Below are 22,300 nucleotides of genomic sequence, written 5' to 3'. Positions count from 1 at the left end.
TATGGGCAGAGATTATTTTACAGTTTCGTTACATTCTCTGTGCTGTGTGTTTTGTTTGTTTCTTTTCTCAAACTCTTCGGACTTATAATAAAACTTTTGATTCTTGTCAACATCAGTATTAAACAATGACCGTACACTTCAGTACATGGTATCACACGTTCCAGCCATCAACAATGGTATGTACAACAAATCTGTTAATGAGTGAATCTAAACTCTATTGTTTCTCAAAATTTCATGCAATTAATTCTTACCTTGTAGCTTTTGTCTTGATTAAAAAACCCTCCGTTTCACACTAATCAAATTTACGGAGTGTGTGATACTAGACAATTATTTCGTGTTCTGTGAAAAATCTGTTCAACAATTCTGAAACATACAACTCTATTTTATATTTTGATCAAAACCATTTCGATTGGAATTGCTATTCTTCAATCACAATCATTTTTGATCAAAACGTAGAATAGAAACGACAACTCCAACCATTTAAAAGTGCCTATTTATGACATAAGCTAAACTGATAAACCATGTATCAAATATTTGACGTTTCACCTCGACTGGAAATGTTCGCAGAAGCATCACTACTGCTACGATCTACGGTTACCGTTGCTGGGTTACTAGATGCATTTATCTTGTTTTGCTGAATGATCTGTTGCTGTTGTTGTTGCTGCTGATGCTGCTGCTGTTGCTGTTGCTGGAATGTGGCTAGCGTTCTGGGATCCAACTCAAGTATAATTTGATTTCCACTGCTGCTGCTATTGCTACCGACCACTGCGCCCCGATTGACACTGTCCAGTTCATCCGCCATCGCCGTTGAATGGAGGCGCATCGTGCGCCCACCTAAGCTGCCGCCCTCCACGCATTCATTACTGTCACAGTCATTTTCATTAACATCATCCTCATCATCGTCATTATCACCGCCGGGAATGTTGTGTACGACGCTCGGGATCGAGGCCTTCTGCTTGGCGATCAGCTTTAGCAGCTCAATTGCGTCAAGTGCCTGTCGTTTTTCATGCAGGATTCTGCGGATGATAGCGGGTTGGAAAAAGAGCGGAGGTGGAGAAAAGTTCGAATTTGGATGAATTGACACAAACGGTTGATTGGATGCCTTCAAATCGACTAGCGCGGTGTTTTAGCAAGCAGTTGCCCAAAATAACGAACGATTAATTAGTGTGGTTTATTTATGTACGTTTAACTTGGGGATGATTGCTATGAACTAAAGATGAACCAAATCTACTGTTAAAACAACAACTACAAGTTAATTTTTAGTTACGAAACTCAACACAATATTCAACGTAAATGTACAACCTAAAAGCTTGAGCTTGTTGATTTCAATAACCTTCAGTTATTTAAAGCATTCAACCGGCGAGCTGGTATTCAGACGAAATTTAATTAGCTTAATCTAAAAACGGTAAGCCAACTGCAACATTGTACAGCTTTTTTGTTTGGCTTTGATGGTTTCACAAGCCCATCCATTAATTATTCCAGTATCCAATGATTGATATGGGAAAAATCACACTAAAATAATGAAACATAATGAAAGACGAGTTTTAATGGTTGCATACATGTATCGTAATCAGATTATCTTTGTTTTTTTGCACAAAATATTGTGACAATGACAACTTTTCATTTCAGATGGAAGCCGCCGTGTTCGTGAATAAAGGCGTTGCACGTGAATGGTTCAACTGGAAATGAAGCGCCACATTTACGAAGCCTGCATGAATATGTATTGCCTCAATCATTCACTTCTACTGATGAGAAGGCCAGAGCGCCCCAGAATGTAATGCTATGTTTTCAACGGGTCGAATTAATGGATCTTCTGAGTAATGACAAAATTCAGGGGTACCAATTTCATCGGAAAATTCCACTCATATCCGGTGAACATTTCTACGAATATACACCTTATCTGTTTTTAAAATTTATAACTCATTTTTTTCAGTTAACAGGAAGTTATCGAGTAAAACTGAAAACCAAAACGTGATCAGGTTTGAAACATTTAACCTCATCAACATTCGCTGATTTGTTCAAACATCAGCATAAAATATGAATGAATTTACCAAAAATAATATTCTGCATTCGTCATTGGGCTGCCATGAAGAGGTAGACCTTGCTGCGCTTGTTGGTTTTTAACTATCAAACGTAAGCAGTCAGCCCGACAACTACGATTAAAGAGCGGCTGCATTCTGCTTAGTGTTTTCATTTTGTTGTTGATAAAAATGCGATTTTACGTTGAATTATTTTGGTGTTTTGAGCACACCTATTCCTAGGATTATAACGAAAAAGCACGCAGAAGAGAGCGACAGAGTACGTCGTCCTTTTTAGTATGCTCTACGAGATTCACGGGATTGAATGCTATAATCGGAGCCAATTATAACCGGATTCGGATCTAACTTTTCTCCCAGGCCATATGATTCGTCATGCTGTCTAACCTTTGAACGAAAAAAAATTTGTGAGCATGTGTTTTCCCAGAAAATTTTAAGTGAATTTTTTCCGATATTCTCGAACTACGTTTATCTACATCCAAAGCTTCTTGATAATCTTCAACAACTTCATAACCAATTCGTTCACTCATAGAACAATGGCGTAACCAGTAACAATTATAAGTTTTATTGCGTTTCTCTAGTGATTTACATGACCAATTTCATAAAACCGCTAATAAAAATGTGAGCTCCACCAGAACACCCTGTTGACTGCTATAAAACTGCTTTCTGACCAAAGGGCTCATTCTTCAGATGGTTTTCATAAACATTTTAAGAACAGCTTAAGTAGTCTTATCACTGGGATAGCTTAGCTTAATACCATAATAAAACTTTTATAAAATTAAAGCAAAACCAAGTGGGTTTAGAATTACTACTTGGGTTGTAAGGAACAGATGTTCGGTGGAAATTCTGCGGTCAATTTACCATTCCATCAAAGGTACCTTCATTAACACTTGCTTACTACACAATGATCACGACAATGACGCAGCTTGATATTGAATGTGGTGTTGGTTGCTTTGCACTGGTAATAATCGTAGTGGTTTAAAAGACTTGTATACCATGGATTACGGTAAAAGTAAAGTATTGGTTTTTCACTATTTTCTGGTTTTGAGCGTGGATTGGCTTGCGATGGAACATGACTTGAAATAGAATAGAACGAGGTCTCAGCGTACCCCAGATGACCAACGAATTAGAAGAAGACTTATCGGCTTTGCCACCTTTTACCAGCATAAATTCCTACTCAAGTACACTTGGAGGTTACCAAGACAGAAACGTTTGATCACGTTTTGATCGACTAATGGCGCTTCTCGGATTTACTGGCGTTTGTTCATCGTCGAAATGTTTTTCTCCTGGTGGAGAGCACTCGTGTGCTGAATCTGGAATCTGAAAGATCGACAGCTCTACGTTCCGAGCATATCAAAGCCGTAACGTTGTCTCGGGCCACTCTCTAGTGATGGTTAAGATGCCTACAAAACTCTCCATTGTGAACAACATTCAGTACCGATGACGTCAGCCTCGTTCGAATCTCAAGCGGATTGACGATGAGTGTTGAAGGCTGATGGACGTCAGAATGTGGAATGAACAAGATGTAGCGAACCCAAATTTTCCGGGAGAAAAAGTGCTGCCTGGAAGAGCAGGACCAAGCGCCATCGGCCGGCAATGGAGTTGAAGGAACTGCATCGTTATCAGAAAATGCGAAAGAAATTGAATGCACCCGGCAAAGGTTTTATGCCGCGAGCCGAAAAGTGTCGGTATAAAAATGGTAGTATCATTACGGTAGTATCATCGAGAGGTGACCGAAAGGTGGCAGCAGTACTTTGATTAACACCTGAATTGCGCCAAAGCAAAGCAAAGCCAAAGACGGTTAGACCAGATGGCGCGAGATCTGACGGTGAGTACACGTTGTCCAAGAAATTACAGAGCGGCAACCCACAATCGAGTTAATTGGAGAAACTTTGTGCACCGGGCAATGTCTTACTGTTGGATTGCTAACTAAATCTATTTATATAAGAGGCTTATGTCTGTACCGAAAACCAAGTCTCTGACAGGACGTCACAAGAGGCTGATCGGTAACTAAAAAGAGGTCCCTGACAGGACGTCATGCTTTCGTAGCAATGGATTGTATTCTCAGCAGGGCTTCGACCGATCCTTTTTTTCTACCGCAGTCACACCAACGCGCATTCAAGTTCACACCGTCCGTTTAGAGGTGGAATACGAACGCTATGCATAACACAACTGGCAGTTTGCTCAGTCAAACGCCGATTGCACGCAGCACTATGATCGCGTTCTAAAACTTTTTGACATTTTCGTTTCGATCAAGTTGCCTTTACCGTTTGGAGCAGCGAATGACTGCAAAACAGTCAAATGACTGGCAATCACCACGCTAACGAAAAGCAACCGCACAATCGTATGATTCAATACTACAAAAAAACAACCATTACATGTGCATGGAAGAAGTCGGTCGGACTCCGTCCAATACAAACGAATATTTTGCTTGCGTCCGATCGACGACCGGGTGACAAACTATTACTGTGAGCAGCCGATTTGGAGACAAAAAGAGTAACGAAAAAATACGTCACCGTATGCTTCCAGTCAGTTTGCAGTTTATATTCTCAAAGCGCAAAGCAAAACGGGAGATCGACTGTTTGCTTTTGCAGAGATGCCGCATGAATTGTAAGACGGCAGCAGTGCAAGCGGCAGCTTGACTGAATTCAAAAAAACAGTCAAATGATCGTTCAAAAAGCGGAGTTTGAATGCGGAAAGTTCGCATTCACGGCAGTCACATTCAACTTGCGATCCCTTTTCAAGCCCTGATTCTCAGTCACCTCACCGCTCACTTGACTGCTGGACTGCTCGATTGCTCAACTGGTTGACTAGACTGCTCGACTGGACTGGTCGATTAGACTGCTCGATTTGATTGCTCGACTGGACTACTTAACTGAATTGCTCGACTGAACTGTTCGATTCGTCTGCTCGACTCAACTGCTTGATTGGACAGATCGATTTGACTGCTTGGCAGAACAGCTGGATTGAACTGCTCGAGTGACTACTCGACTCAACTACTCGATTCGACTGCTTGATACATTTCTGGCTTTAGTTTCCAGAAGGTCGCATAATCAACCCTTTTGCATGCATTATGCGACCTTTTGAAAACTAATGCCAGATTTGCTTGACTTACTACTCGATCCGACTGCTCGAATTAACTGCACGATTGCACTGCTCGACTGGACTGGTCGATTCAACTGCTCGACTAGACTGCTAGACTGGACAACATGATTCATCTGCACGACTAGACTGCTCGACTCAACTGTTCAATTCGACGCTCGACTCAACTGCTCGATTCAACTGCTTGATTCCACTGCTCGACTGGACTACTCGACTCAACTGTTGGACTCGCTCGAACGAACTGCTTGACTCAACTACTCGATTGGACTATGCGAATGGGCTGCTCGACTCAACTGCTCAACCCGATTGCTCGATTCAACTACTCAACTAGACTACTCGATTTGATTGCTCGACTCAACTGATAGCTTGGTTCAACAATTCGACTAGACTGCTCGACTTAATTGTTCGACTTAGCTACTCAACCCGACTGCTCGACTCAACTCCTAGACTTAACTGTTTGATTCGACAGCTCGACTTAGCTGCTCGATTGGACTACTCGAATCAACTGCTCGACTCGATTATTTGACTCAGCTGCTCAACTGGACTACTCGACTCAACTGCTCGAATAAACTGGTCGACTGGACTACTCGACTCAATTGCTCGAATGAACCGCTTGACCCGACTGCTTGACTAAACCATTCGATTCGACTGCTCGAGTCAAGTGCTCGACTAGACTACTCGATTCAACTGCTCGACTGGACTACTCGACTTAACTGCTCAATTGAAATGCTCGACTGTACTGCTCGATTTAACTGCTCGACTCGACCACTCGATTCAACTGCTCGATTTGACTGCTCAACTTGACTGTTCGACTCGACTGCTCGACCCAACTGCTTGACTCAATTGCTTGATTCGAGTGCTCGACTCGGTAGCTCAACTCGATTGCTTGTCGCGGTATCATATAGGGTAACCAACGTATTTTGGACCCCCTCAACAGCTGTACATAATTTGGACACTTCCATTTGATTTTGCTGTAAGTGTCCAAATTATGTACAGCTGCTGATGGGGTCCAAAATAGGTTGGTTACCCTAGTGAGTGTTAAATCAGACCAAGCCAAGCAGCAAAATTTTAAAAAATGAGTTAATGATAGCAAACGAGCAAGAATTTTCTAACCAATATTTTACTCTAATCAGACTACATAAATGTTGCAAACTGCCAAAAATTTTTATTCAGTTAAATAAAATCCAATACGACCATAAAAACTATTTGTTTCAGTTTCCGGCTGACTCTTTTATGTACAACGTCTTAGAGCTATATTATGCAATATAAGAACTCAAAGAACTAATACAAAGATTAAACATCTTCGCAAACACTGACCAATGGAATATATCCGCAGTCTTCGGAATTCTGAACAGACATTTATATTTTCTGGATCGTAAGATTCGGGCTCAACTAGTAAATAATAAATAATCTGTCGAAGGTACCTACATGTGCTATCAAAAACATAGGAAAAGTTTATATCAAATCAGAAAAGTTTTCTTCAGATTCCACCATTCCATGTTTTAGGAAGATCTCGCGTGCAAATGCCGAATAGCGGGTAGAATTTCTAAGTTATATGCTGCATGCACGGTTTGTAGCTTCCTTTTTACTCTGTTGGAAATTTACGGCAATGTCATCGCTAAATAAAACGTTTTCCTTCAATTTAATGTTGCCTGATGATGAAAAAATCGCGCATGGCCGTATCTGATTCAAGGGATTGCCGTATCCTAATGTCGTCTCATAATGAAAACAGCATAAATCATTGCAACGTATGGCTCTCATAAACGTACGAACATGTTGGCACGAGCACGTACATATGTAGGTACATAGGTGAATTCTGGATCTGCCAGCCAGCCAGCTAGTAGTGCTTGCCAGTGAGTGATTGGCTCGACTGAACCGGTTAACATTTTGTTCATACGAGCATGGCAATTTTAGCTCTATTTTTGGTTCACAATAGACGTGATTCTGAAGTCATGGTTATGACACAGCTGTATGTCATATTTCTTCTGCCCCAAAACGCTCTGCTTAGCAGTTTTACCGTTTGGCACAGCAAATAAGAAATGAATTGATTTTCGGATTATACTGCCACATGCCAAAAGTTTTTCCTTAAAGGCATGATTGGTTTCATTTAACTAATTGAAAAAGATGTCAAACTAATATTATATTTAGTCGTCATCAGTGATAAATAAACACAAGTCATGAACTGTTATACTGTTTTAAAAAGAATGTTACATATCCTAATTAATTACTATTCAATTTGACCTGAAAAACAATATTCAAGTGTTAATTTAAACTTCAAAAAGATCTCTTACACATAATTTGTTTTCGTTTGGTGAAACAAGTTAAATAGCTTCACTGTAAAAATAATACTGCTGTAGGAAATAATTACCTACTAGTGGAGTTGTTTAGAGAATATAATGATCCAATCTCCGTTATAAATGGAACTAGAACATAATTTTTTGAAAGATTTAACTTGAGATCTCAAAACTGAAGCAAAGCACGCAAATACGGATGCTTATTGGAACTTCCTGATGTTCACTCTTCTTTATAATTGGTTTAATAATTGTAGCAATTGTCAAATTGCAAATTCAGCTTTGCTGTTCCTCCCATTTCGCAATTTAACAATCAGAAATTGACATTCCAGTGCAAAATTATGTCCCATATAGAATACCCTACTCCCACCACGATAGGTAACGATAAAATGCAGCTGCATTGGGGAAATGTACCCATTCGTAATCGCATCACATCCAACTGAATACAAAACCAGCTCGCTTCTATCATGCGGCAAATATAATACCCTGCACCAAGCAAACCATAAATCGAAATCAATAATCTACTTAATCGATGCTGCGCACCGAAATTGGCAACCATAAATTCTACAACGGTGTGTGTTGGTCCAAAAATGCAACAAACGAAAACAACGCAAACAAACAAACGCAAGATTGAAAAAAGTATCCCAAGAGAGACGGTACGTAGATGGGGGGTTTCTAGAAACCAGAACCACATCCGGTCTCCTGGCCCCCTAACCTGCCTGATGCTTCCTTGAGCTGCTCGATGAAGTCCCGCCCGGTGATGTCCGCCACCGAGTTCGGGTCCATGTTGGACAGCAGCTCCAGGTCCGGTTCGCTCAGTACCGACACGTTGCACAGGTTCGACTTCATTTGGGCGACCAGCTTCTTCAGATGTATTCGCTCCACCTCGGGACTGTCGGTGATGTCGCCCGATTCCTTGTGGGTCGTTATGGTGACGTAGTGGGTTGGCTGCGGAAGTGTAAACGAAAAGAAAAGAAACAAACGAAATGAGTTTGGCAGAAAATTCGAACGAAGGAAACTGTATGGAATCCGCATAAATTTTCCAATCACTCCACCTACTGAGTGTAGGTAGGTTTTGTTTTTCATCTTGGCCTTTATGGTTATTGTTGATAGTTTGTCTTTCGTAATACAGTTGAAAAGCCGATTTCTTTTATGTTTTCAGAATCATTGGGAGGAATAAAAGCAATTTGGCACAAACATCATGTCTTTTTAGGCTTGTTGACACTAGATGGTTGTAAGGAGATAGTTTAAAATGTATTCAAAACTCTAGAAAAGAAGGAACACAAAGTTGATAGCTCTTTGGTGAAATAAAAGTTGATAAACAAATAGAAAACCTTCACACTTAGCTTGAATACTTTAACTCATAGGTACGCAAATGGTGGAAAGAAAAGTTGAAAATGCTTAGGGGGAACAATTGCATATTCTTGCGAAAATCCATTATGTATTTCACTTAAGTGCAACCAGCATGGACCATAAATGGATTTCTTTCTCGCAGCTGCCACTATATTCCGTGACAAAATATCTATATGTATATTCTAGGGTAAAAGGGCGGTATTAAAATGCGCCATCCAATTTGTATAACAAAGTGAGGAATGTGGCAATTGTAGCACATATGAATATTTATTTGCTCTCACATTACCTATTACGCTATTTTTATAATATAATTTAAATCTAACATATTCAATAATTTATCAAATTAAATTCGACTAAACATTTCGTGAGTGTTGTTGTCATAACTTGGCGAAATAATTTACGGTGGCGTGACAAACGTTGCGTTGGTGTCACGACACGAGTCAGTGCTCGTGTCGTCGTAGGTAATGTCAATCGCCGAAATTGCGCTTGTCATCTTTGATCTCGCGAAAAGTAGGTAGGTTGGCATGCCCAAAGTCTGCAATAGGCTGTAAGGGAAATATTTCATTTTCTTCGCCTGCTGCGTCAGAAAATTGTTTTGTTTTTTTGATATCCTAGCGTTTGCTTAGACAGAGGATTTATTTTCGGCACGAAAGTAGATGGGGTGTTTGCGGAATTAAAGATATGCACAGGCTTCCTAGCGAGCTATGAATGCTAAGTTACAAGTTACAATACCAATTAAAAACCAGTTTTAAGTTGAATTTGAAAAATTGGTACTTGTTAAAAACAGATGCCATTTTGCACTTTGGCGTACTTCTCAAGCACAGATATCAAACTGGTATAGGTTTAAAAGCATCTAACCGTGGTATAGGTTTCGTTTAAACGTACAGAATCGGTTTAGTAATCACGAATAAAATGTATGGGGATATTTGACTTTGAAACTTTTTTGAATTTTCACTATTTAGTGACTGAAAATGAAAATTGTAATAAAAACCACATGATTGTTACACCTATTAGTTGATCGGTATGTAAAGCATAAAAATCCATTCATAATGTGAAATTAAATCAAGAAGAAAACTTTCCAATTAATTTCTACTATGTATGTTTATTCTTGACAGATACGTGTTTCGCCTACGGCTTGCAGGCTTCATCAGTGTCTGTTTTCGAAAATTTGAAAACTTTTGAAAGTTCGAAAACAGACACTGATGAAGCCTGCATGTCGTAGGCGAAATACGTATCTATCAAAAATAAACAAACATAGTAGAATTTTGTTTGGAAAATTTTTCTTTTAAATTTAATTTCAGCTTTCGTATTCTACTAAGACGCTCCAAAAACTTCAGTCATTCATAATTGGCAGAACTATTTGTGTTCCAAATTTTTCATATTTTCGTGATGCTCGCATTTTTTTTATATTTTGGAACTGCCCCCTGTACCAGTTATCTTCTAGAGAGGCGTAATCCTACGCCAAAAAATTTAATTATATGCCTGACTTCATTGGTCAAGACAAAAACACGAGGTTGGTCTTTTGAATGGCGTATGATCTGGAGCAGGCGTCACTAATGGGTTACCATTAATCACCTATTTTTTAAACTATGCGCCATAAAAACGTGACCGATTGACACAGCAAAGACGATAACGCAACGGTTGGACACTTTTACGGACGCATTTTACTTTCTAGGCGTCAAGTTAGTTAAGGTTCGAAACCCTGTACCAAATCACCTGCTGGGACGGGAAGACCCTGTCACTTTATTGATCGTGGCTGTTCTTTCCGCGACTTCAGAATGTACATGTAAGCCGTTGAATAGAGCTAAACCGTTGTCAAAAAAAAATATAACTTTAGTGAACGCATCGAAGGCCCTGCATTCGTTTTATGACGAATGCAGTTCGTAATGCTGCGGTATCGTCATTGCTCAATTGCTGGAAGTTGCAATCAATCTTAATGATTGTAATTTCCAGCAGCAGCTACGATTTGGGGATATTGATGTACATTGCGGGCGATATGAACAAACAGAAAGTATTCAAATATTGAGAACATGACGTAGAAATTAAAGATTACTAAATGTGAAAAATTTTCTGATAACTGCAATCGAAGAACAAACACGATTGCAGTTTTCAGAAAATGTTGTTGCGGCATTGCGGAACATTGGTGCTGTGACCAGGATGCGAACCTGGCACAGACAACATTTTACTTACGGGACTTCAATTTCAACGATCGTGCTAGCATACTACAGGAGCACGTGACATTTTCGGCGCAGTATTAGTGACTGCATCAGCATCGTTTTACTCGCGGGGCATGAAGTCCTACGGCCGTGTTGCTGACTAGCTACTAAAGGTGGTACATTTGGTATCAGGACAGAGGACAGTGAGTAGTTCCTGTTAGACGTTCTTTGTGTTGGCCTTACTAGAAGACAGCACAGAAACTCTTCAGTGGTATCACTTCGAAGGTTTAATTATGAAAAAGGCCTATCAATTTACATGAAATGAATCTGAAGAGTTCTCAAAAACATGGCGATGGCGATGAAAACGTCGAAGTGACCCAATTTTATTGTAATTATAACAGTTGAACAAAGATGAAAGAAGAGGAAAGTTTTATAATCCGCTGTCGATCTTTAGAGTACACAAATTTTATGATTAAGCTAATGATAATAATGATCATTACCGCAAGCAGAAGATTACTGGTAGGGGGATTGTCGTCAAACTACATATATTTCAGATCTATTTGGTACGAGTTGACAAGTTTTTTGCTTTAACAGCTCATCAAGACGTGATCGGAATTAGATACACCTGTGATAGGAATTAGAATCACCCCTTATAATTGATGATCGGAATTAGGTGCACTGCTGCATCATACTATGATGCATTTTTTTAACTTTCGGTAAATAATTTAGGCACTTTGTGATCATTCAATAATGACGTCCATTGCTTATGGGGGGAGGGGGGTGTCAATTTTGTGACAAGTTGTGGCCAGGTTTGACAAAGGGGGGGAGGGGGTCTAGGCAAATGTGACATCCGTCGAAAAAAATTGCATTTTCATCAAAAGGCAGCAAAAAAATGTTTCTCAGTCAATCATTACTCATCGATTTATTTCGATCTTCGAACTTATTGTTCCAGCTGACGGCTAGTGATATCCGTTAATCGTTCGATAAATTCAACGAATAGAATAACACATGGAATATTCGAATAATTTTTAATCGAATATTGCCAGCACGAGTAGTTGAATTAATCGAATAGTTCAATGAGTACGAATAATGCCCGAATAATGCTCGTTACTTGTTCATAATCGTTCGATTAATCGAATTAATAAAAGAAATATTCGAATATTTTTGATCGAACACCACTGACACGAATAGTTGAATTAATCGATTAGTGCAGACATCGCTCACCGATTAATCGGTAATCAAATAATTGAAAATTTCGGACATCACTAGATGCAAGACACTAAAAACGAGACAACCATAACAATACACACACGCCACTAGTGATGTTCGGTAATCGAGCATTAATCGATCAGAATATAGAATAATGGAATAATTTGTAACTGAAGACTGCCGGCACGAGTAATTCATTAATCGAATAGTTCGAAGGAGATAAATAAAATTCGAATAATCGTTCATAATTGTCCGATTAATCGAAATATTGAATATTTCCAATCGAATTCTACTAGCACGAATACTGAACTAATCAAACAGTGCATACAACGCTAGCCGATTAATCGGTAATCGAATAATTGAAAATTTCGGACATCACTACACGCCATCCAGGGCTTTTCGCAGGATTTCTAAATTCTTGTTTTGCAAATTCATAGACTTTGAAGTAAGTAATTTAGTTTAGTTCTTAACCTACTGACTTATAAATATTTGTTATAAATTAAAGAATGTACAATAATAAATACGTCCCGATTGGAATAGTTTCCATCTAAAAAACTCCACCGGGACTGCCAGCACATAAAATTAGACTTGAAATTGAACTTAAAGTAGAAATTGAATAAAGATATAAATTGGTTTTAATTTGCACTTGAAATCGTATTTGGAATTGTAATTGAAACTAGACCTACTGGATTTGAAACCGGCGTTGATATTGAACATGAAATTAGAGTTGAATTAGAATTTCAAATTGAGCTTAAATTCGGCTTGAAGATAAACTTGAGTGTTTTCAAGGTACAGATAGCAGCCCAACAGCCGTACCCAGAAACTATGTAGGTGTGCACGCAGTTGCTCACCAAATCATGTTGCATGCAACATGATGGATTATGAAAGTTATGTGTGAAAGCTGAGTTCCATTAACCGTGGGTTGGATAAATCGTCGCTAAGTAGGTAGCTATAAGTTTGCTTTCCCCAGCATGTTCGGAAGAAGAAACGAACCGAAATGTGTTAGAATGATACTAGGTCATGAAGATACACCCACCAAATGTGACGGAGCTTTGCTGTACTGAAAAGTTTTGGGTTATCATTACGACAGCACCTTGCAAGGAAATGAGTTGCATGGTTAAAGAAAGTTTCAATATGATAGAGATTAGTTTTACCTACCAAACTAATGAGTGAAAAGGGGACATGAAACATATAAATCTTCGGAGGGGGAAAAGAATTTGAATGAAACAAATGCTGTAAATTAAAATGATTTTTTGTTTTAACGGTCTTACTTAAATGCTCTGACGTCAACGCAGAACTTTGAATTGGCCCTTTCGGCGCCAGCTGAAGTTCTGACGAGCGGAAACGGTGGAAACCAACACAAAAGAGGGGAATTTTAATTTTAGCTTAAGCCTGCTCGTGTCGCACCATAAATAAATCTCTGTGCATGATGGATTACATATATGTACGGATCATGATACCCCTGAGGAACGTAATACGTAAGTGTATGAAAAGTTCATGAATGCGAGTGTGTAATCTTGGCGCGGGTGTAAAACATGTGGCATAGCCCTGGTTGTTGTGCACGGAAAAAGGATAATTGTGCAAAAGTGCTCGTAATAGAATGTGAGACTACTGTTGAAGTAAACGTTCATATGTTGCTTAATTGTATTCTAGGTACAGTTACAGGAACTCAAATACGAAAAGTTCCTGCACAAAGGTTAATTACTTAATAACAGGAAAGCTCAACGAATTCCTAAAGATGATGTGTAATTTTGTACCGCACATCCGCATGTTGGTAAAAAGTGGCCCAGAAACAGCCGACGGCTCCGAGCAAGCTGTACAACACTGTTGGGTACTTTATTTAGAAGCAAATCGATTGAAAAACTTGTAGCATCATGATGTATATCACATCATTTTATGACCAGCAGCAATCGCCTTGAACTGTTGTGGCTCGCATATACGATAATGCAAGTAAGTTTTGCTTTTTTATAAAAAGGATATATACTTAATCCAAAAGCGATTTTACCAGCAAATTGAAGTTTTTTGAAACAATGATTTTCTGTATGCATGTGTTTGGCACTTTGCATCTTCGTATTTAAATAGATTTGATTAAGTTTTGTGGGAGTTGCCAGTTCACACCACTAAGTGGATTAACGCAGTTTTTTCGTGAAAACATACCTCCAACGGTATAAAGTTTCTGTAAAAACTCAAAACACTTTTCCGTTGTGTGGTACGAACTGCCGACTATCGGGTTGAGTGGAACACAGCAGAAGGATACTGCATCGTTCTCCGCGTGCTCCGATCAATATAACTTGGTACGTTGCTGACGGGCGAGGAATTTTCTCGCTATTTGTTCATTGAAATTTGGAACGTAACAAGTTGGAGCAACGTCATGAACGGATTGGTTGCCTGGCAAAGGCTAAAATAACGATTGTTGGCAAGCTTTAGTGTAGGAAAATCGGGGAAAATCTTTCACATACATAACATTAGTTGTGAACCGAAGGAAAGGATCTTTTCTCCTTCATTGGTTTTTGGCTGTAACTACTAGCAAGGAAAAATAGTTCATTTTTTACTGAAAAAAAAAACATTATTCAGTATTTGAGAATTATTGGTATAACAAACGTTGGCAACACGCCGATAATGAATCACGCACCAACCTGTAGACAGTCCTACTAACATAAATCGTTTTCGATTGCTACGGAATACTCACATCAATCCACTGCTCGCCAGGGAAGACTGCTATCAATTCTGCGTTCGGTTCCAGCGTTTGGAAGTAATCTTCATCGTCCACCTCGGTTCCGTCCGAGTCCAGGTGGATATTAGGCAGATCGGTGCGTCCAAATTTTTCCGCCGATTTGGCCCGAACCTCATCCAGCGTGCCGGCAACGACCGCTTTCTTTATCGCCCGGGTGATGTCTTTGATCTGGAAAAAAAGTGAAAATCGAAGAAAAACGGATTCGAATATGAGGTTGAGCAAACTTGCAAACTGCCTAACGAGTTGATAGAATGTTTCGTGCACGTTCGGCACATAAATCATAAAACGGATTGAAGCGAATTGAATAACGGTACGTGACCCGTGAATAATGTGTTTCGTTGTATGGAAAATAATAGCTAATGATAATAAACGGAATGGCTTATTTAGAGCTTCGCGTGGCGTGAATATGATGTGATGGTGATGATTTATTTTCGACCCCACGTTTGGTGTTTATTTATTTAAAAATGGTACAGATGTTTGCATTAAGTCGGTAGCAAACAATGTTAATAGCGTCATATACTATCTTTGAAAGTTGTGTATGCTTTTATAGTGCCTTGTTAGTTCTTAATTTTGAATAAAAGATTATGCTTTGTGCACAAAATAGAGCATGTAAGCTGTAAAACTATGGAATAAGGATAAACAAAGTTTTAATGCATACTACCAACCTATGTGTGGAACCCCTTCTGTAAATAGCCGGGTGGATAGTTACGTGACTGGCAGGTAATGCATTATTCAAATTCATTACATGAGCGACACATTCAGTCAGCTGGTGTCCCCGTATCCTTGTAGGAGGAGGAAGAGGCGAGATCATATTTGAAGCTGCTATGGCTATAGGGCTCGAAAGAACATCTGTTTTTTTACCACCATAATTTTGCCACAATATTACCTTGCCGATGGGCTGGCCCTGGCTCAGGACAAACTGTCAACGGAGAGCAACGTTGAAAGCAGGCGTTCCTTTCAAATGAATAACCTAATTTTCCGACTAAATGAGCTCATACTGTGTGGTCTGGACCTGCTTTCTTTTCTGGTTGCGAAAAGTTGAGCTAGAATGTGTGGCCCTTCTTCTAACGACAAGTACTTTTATTGCTGCCGCAAATTAGTCACTGTATGTCAAACTGTGTTAACGTATAAGTTAAAATATCTAAACGAAGTTATGTTCAAAGATGTTTTTAGGGGAACTTGGAAGATACGCAACTTTTAGTTTGCGTGAAGAAAAAGGTTCAGTGTTGTGCAATTTTATTTTTAAACTTGCTTGAAAGTCTTGAACAAGCTGTCAAATTGGTATAACTCTTACTTGGTCGTAAATTAAATCAATGAATATCAGTCCGTCAGTATGAGAGTTATCCATGAAAAAGGATAGAAGAGCTCTAGCATTAAATGCTGAAAAGTAGTTAGAACAATGAGATCGGTACGATGGCAAACTGCTTTACCATCTTTTTATTTGTGTAAAGATTAAGAACCCCTTGCGGGGTTGCCAAAAATTGCCGTAGCGGACGGTATTTCACGTCCCCAAGGCGGGGTATTGGTATTAGTTTTCAACTAGCAATAATCGCACCTCGGTTAAACCTCATTGGTTACGATATCGCCACTGCGCAAAGCTGACGATGGCTATCTTTCCTAGCCAGGGACTATCCGAATCTATCTGCTTTGCTAGCGATGGATAAATCAAAAATGTTCTAAATCAAAATGCATTGCCCGGGTTGAAACTGGTTTTAACGCGAATGGGGAAATATTCCGGTTATTCTGTTTATTTTGATATCCCAATCCTTGCAGGGATGCATTGCGATCATACCTGTACAGCATCCCCTTGTTCATATGTTCATGTATGTTTATATGTGCATACAAATCAAAACAGGTTTTAAAGTCTGGTCCAATCAGACACAAATGAATTTAGATACAAAGGACATGTCACTAAAAGGGAAGAATTGTACAACGCATGACCCTAAAGTAGCCCATCAGAGTCGAATACTTCGTCGTCGAAAAATGTCTGAAACAACTGTGTACAGACTTTCCCGCTTAGTACAACATCTATTAGGGTATGGAAGGGTATTTTCAGCCTATTCAGCGATAGCCTGAACAAAATTCATGAACTCCATCCAACTCCATTTATTTGACACAAGGTATTCATACCAATTTGTTGGAAAACATTTACTAATTAACAAAATGCTTTTAAAGTTGTGTTATAATCGCGATAAATAATTATGTTTCTGTTGTTTTTTTAGGCTTGCGACACTATAGTGACACCTCTGTGGTTTGAAGTTCCAGCAGGTCGAATGCGCTTGCACGATACAAACCACAACATTTATAATAATCCTCGAATAATCCAATGGGTGGCGCCGGGCGAGCGCCACCGTAATTTCTTGGTTGCTCATTTAGCAATAAAGCTGATTTTTGGCATATTGTTCGAGCTTTACAAAGGCGTATCGCCTATCAAAAATCAGCTATATCTATTTGAAGAAACCTGAGATAATGCGATGAGCAAACTGCAGCAGCGAATATAGCCCAGTAAACATTTCCATATGCATATCAGAGTAACAAATGAGTTATATGTACTAATATATACACTGAAAAATCGTATCTGATGCATAAAACTAGCATATGCGTACCAATTTGGAGGCCATATACGTACTACAAAATATACATTAACAATTCAACTTTATAAGGCTTTGTATGCGATAAGATCCTACTCAAAGCGATTAGTTTTATAATGTATACAATTTTGTACTGAAAGTCGTAGGTCAATCACTTGTTATCGTCAAATACTACAGAATATGAATTTGTGTGCATTTCAATAGGCTATATTTAAAATCTGAATTTATTAAAAGTCAATAACGATAATTTTCGTACATTGATATACGAGTTGGTGTTTGCTGGGAGGATACGGGAAAGTAATTTCAGCCCACTTCTAAATTCAGCCTATTTTCCTATTTTTTCGCTAAATAAATACTTTGGCCTTGCTTTTCACGCGACTATTTTTACACGAATTTCGGAATTTACGCGGTTTTTTACGCGAATCTCGGAATTTACGTGTTTTTTTACGCGATTTTCGGAATTTACGCGGATGTGCTCAATTAGTCTATTTTTTCCCGTAGTATTGAAATCCGCAAAGTGTATTTTTACGCGAATTTTTGCTTCTTTTTCACGCGAATGTTGAAATTTACGCGTTTTTTTACGCGAATTTCGGAATGTACGCGATTTTGATCTACGCGGATCGTATCCTTTGCGTAAAGGCGACTTGAGTGTATACTGATTTATACTTCTTCTTTTTCAGCAGCATAGAGCCGGGGTGGCTCGTGCTGTTTCAAGCACTCGTCTCCATTCAACTCGGTCTTGGGCCACTCGTCGCCAATTTCCTAGTCGTCTCAGAAGTCGCAAATCGCTTTCGACCTGGTCGAGCCATCGTGCACGTTGGGCCCCCCTGTTCCTGGTGCCGGTAGGGTTGTTGAAGAGGACTATTTTCGTCGCACTGTCGTCCGGCATCCTTACGACGTGTTCGGCCCACCGTAGCCTGCTAACTTCCGCTAGATGTAAGATGGGAGTCTCCCCAAGCAGTGCCTGTAGCTCGTGATTCATACGCCTCCGCCACTCTCCGCTTTCAGTTTGTACTCCGCCAAATATCGTCCGCACTGCACTTTCCGCTCAAACACGGCAAGGGCGCGTATGTCCTCCGTAAGCAGCGTCACGGCTTCAAGTCCATAAAGAACTACCGGTCTAATAACGGTTTTGTACATTGTTAGCTTTGTGCGGCGGCGTATGCTTCCTGATCGTAGCGTTTTACGAAGGGCAAAGTAGGCCCGATTTCCCGCTTGGATACGCCGCAGGATCACCTTACTAGTGTTGTTGTCCGCGGTCATCAGCGATCCCAAATACACGAACTCCTCTACCACTTCTAGTTCGCCGCCGTCAACTGTTACCGTCCGTGGGAGGCGCGCATTTGTTTCCTTTGAGCCTTTGATTTATACTGGTAATGGTTAATTAGTTAGCAGGTAATATTGCGTCTTGCTGAAATATGGCTAGTAAATAACATAAAATCAGTTCATAAGTAAAATCCATAACAATTTTCCCCTGATTATTTCCAGTTAAGATAATAATCACTTTCATTGGCCATAACCATTTTCTGTTTAGTCCAAGATCGTTTTTTAATTTCTTCCATGAGCATTTTCCATGAGCATTTAGTCCATAAACATTTTCAGTTGAGTTCACGATCAATCACATCTAAATCCATGTCTGTTTAGTTGAGTACATGACCATTTTAGTTCACTCCATGATCATTTCCAATTAACGAGAAATTAGCCCTCATCATGTATTCATGACTACCCTGATTGCTTTGAGTGTGTTGGTAAATAGGTCTTAATGGCTCTTTAGTTGCAATTTTTTAAATGTAGTACAGTAGATTCGCTAGGATAAATGTTTATTTGTCTCACATTATCGATAATCTTTAATATGCAACTCAGTTCCATCGACAAAAATGCTTTTCTGATGAAAAAACTGCTTATGAGCACATGCCCTTCAACATCATCTCAGCATAAAACATAAAGCATAAAACACACACACAACACTAGCCTCATCGCGTATCGCATTTTCCTTGCATATTTTAAACAAAACCGGCCCTTCACTTCACTTGAAAAGCAGTAGTTGGAAACATTTAATTGTAGCACATCCATATCTGACTCACTTTCTGTCAATATATCTCCGCAGCTGGCAAAAATCTACAAAATATAAAAGCACACGAGCAGCTAATCTACATTTGCGCATGCAAAAGACACTCTGCATGCACTATGAAAAATATGTATGTACAACTGGCGTAAAAACTTGCGCAGTTTTCATCCACCGAACTTTTCACCAAAAATTTGCATTTTAACGACTTTTACTCATATAAGCCATTCCATATAAAAATCTGGCAGGTTTTATTTACTTTATTCTTAAACATAAGACGAAATGCATGCCGACTGCAAACCAGATGATTCCAAAATCATTCCGGTAAATGAGCGTATCGATTTTTCAGCGTGCATCTATTTCATGCGGCAGGGGGATTCTTGTATTCTTTCTTTTGTCTCTTGCTCGTAGTAACACAGTGGTGCCATACAAAATGCTAAGATTGTGGCTTTTTCGACATGTAGTAAAGAAATCTAACGGAAGATATGGCAACATTACGTTGGGTAAAGAATACAGGCGAATTTTGTGTTAAGCTCTCGCGTGACTTTAGCTGAAATGTTCATCATATGTTATACAATACTCCCGTTTTTTAATAACATTTCTCGTCAAACTGCATGTACACACACAATGCGTTTGGTTATTTGTCGCTTACAGTTTCTATTCTATTCGCAAAACAATACAAATATAAAATGATGATATCTTAATGATCACTAATTTCACCTTAAGTGCATGGCCATTTGAAAGTCTGTCCAGTGAAGACTGACTGTTTTCAGTCAGTCATTGTTAGACTATTTTCGTTAAAGTTTATTTAGTTAATTTTCAATAAAGTCCATGACTATGTTCGTTATATTTCCATGACCATTTTGAACTAAGTAAGTATAAGATCATTTATACTCTGGTCCATGAACAGTTTTAGCTATGTCCACGAGCATATTCGTGTAAATCCATAATCATTGTCAGTATTAATACTATTCCATGACTATTTTAAGCTAAGTTCATGACTACTTATAGGTCCATGACCATTTTCCTTTAAGAAGATGGGTAACATCTTTGTGTTAGTGCACCAAACACTGTACCGCACATCTCATGTATTCGTTGAAATCCAAAATGTTTATATGAATGTTGCATTAGTGGTGTCAAAACATGTCAAATAGCGGAACTTGCAAAGCTGGTTTGACAGCAAACTACCGACTAGGAACCAGGGCTTGAAAAGGGATCGCAAGTTAAATGTGACTGCCGTGAATGCGAACTTTCCGCATTCAAACTCCGCTTTTTGAACGATCATTTGACTGTTTTTCTTATCCAGTCAATCTGCCGCTTGTGCTGCTGCCGTCTTACAATTCATGCGGCATCTCAGCAAAAGCAAACAGTCAATCTCCCGTTTTGCTTTGCGCTTTGAGAATATAAACTGCAAACTGACTGGAAGCATACGGTGACGTATTTTTTCGTTTCTCTTTTTGTCTCCAAATCGGCTGTTCACAGTAATAGTTTGTCACCCGGACGTCGGTCCGACGCAAGCAAAATATTCGTTTGTATTGGACGGAGTCCGACCGACTTCTCCATGCACATGTAGTGGTTGTTTTTTTGTAGTATTGAATCATACGATTGTGCGGTCGCTTTTCGTTAGCGTGGTGATTGCCAGTCATTTGACTGTTTTGCAGTCATTCGCTGCTCCAAACGGTAAAGGCAACTTGATCGAAACGAAAATGTCAAAAAGTTTTAGAACGCGTTCATTCTGTTGCGTGCATTCGGCGTTTGACTGAGCAAACTGCCAGTTGTGTTATGCATAGCGTTCGTATTCCACCTCTAAACGGACGGTGTGAACTTGAATGCGCGTTGGTGTGACTGCGGTAGAAAAAAAGGATCGGTCGAAGCCCTGCTAGGAACATCCAGATATTTGGGTTGTTTTTTTATCAAGGTGTTCCCGGGTGGCAGTAGTTTAGTGAGTAAAACATTCGGGTACCAATCGAAAGAACGTGGGTGCGAGGCCCACTTGCCACTGTACAACCCAATATATTTTTAGGTACTATTTTGGGGGTATTTCCGGTACATTGTATACCACTTTTTGACTCTTGATCAGCTTTAGTTTGTTTGCTTTGTTATAAACTTATTGATGTAGTGAAAATTGAAAGCTCTTTTAAAGCTCAGTAATCTGTCGCAACTTTGATGCCGTGTAGCGATTTTTTTCAGAGATCGTTAATGTAACGAAATAGGGCACGGGAGGGTATTTTCAGTCCATTAAGCGATGGCATCTATTTTTTCGGCCTATGGCCTAGTTCTAGCGGAAGAACAGGTGGTTTTGACGTGCTTTGAATAAAAAATAGTAGATTACTTACAGTCTTGAGAAAACAATAATAGTATATTAAAATTGTATAAAGCATAAGCATAAGCATAGGATACCGCCCGTGTGCTGCTACTCCGTTATTGACCAGGACCGATGAAAATTGCAAAATGATGGCTGGAAAAAGCATACTTGGGACAACACGCTATTCCTCATTGTGCAATCTTATCAGGTCCCTGCATGCTGATCAATACCGACGCCGGCCACGTCCGAATGCGGGTCCTTGTGGGATGGAAAGGAATGTTAGTCCAATACTTGTTGCTACTAAAGACCAGGGAATCCTCTGCATCTTCACAAGTATTCCGGGAAAGGAATTGTTGTTAGTAGATGGGGGGAGCTAGATGGATAAGGTAAGTATGTAAGCACCAGTTAATTTTCTTGTAAAGCCAGTAATTACGAAAATTAAGATATAAACAATACCT

The 22,300-nt window shown here is 39.4% G+C and overlaps 1 protein-coding gene and 1 non-coding gene across 2 annotated transcripts in view; both read right to left on the bottom strand.

Annotated features, from left to right (window-relative positions):
- Window positions 1-457: 457 nt before the first annotated feature.
- LOC128734191 (uncharacterized) overlaps window positions 458-22,300 on the bottom strand; it is an 86,416-nt gene continuing 64,573 nt past the window's right edge. Inside the window, exons 2-4 of the mRNA XM_053828250.1 lie at window positions 14,837-15,049; window positions 8,145-8,377; window positions 458-1,016 (exon numbers count right to left, since the gene is read on the bottom strand). Of these exons, the coding sequence (XP_053684225.1) occupies window positions 527-1,016; window positions 8,145-8,377; window positions 14,837-15,049 (936 nt within the window). The 3' untranslated portion in view covers window positions 458-526. The remainder of the gene's footprint in view (window positions 1,017-8,144; window positions 8,378-14,836; window positions 15,050-22,300) is intronic.
- Window positions 16,341-16,481, bottom strand: LOC128739007 (U4 spliceosomal RNA). The gene has a single exon (XR_008412152.1). It is a non-coding gene; the product is annotated as a U4 spliceosomal RNA (small nuclear RNA).

Source organism: Sabethes cyaneus, chromosome 2, assembly GCF_943734655.1.
Source record: "Sabethes cyaneus chromosome 2, idSabCyanKW18_F2, whole genome shotgun sequence".
NCBI classification, from domain to species: domain Eukaryota; kingdom Metazoa; phylum Arthropoda; class Insecta; order Diptera; family Culicidae; genus Sabethes; species Sabethes cyaneus.
The sequence above is the reverse complement of the archived record's forward strand: the minus strand, read 5'-3'. Positions and strand labels throughout refer to the sequence as shown.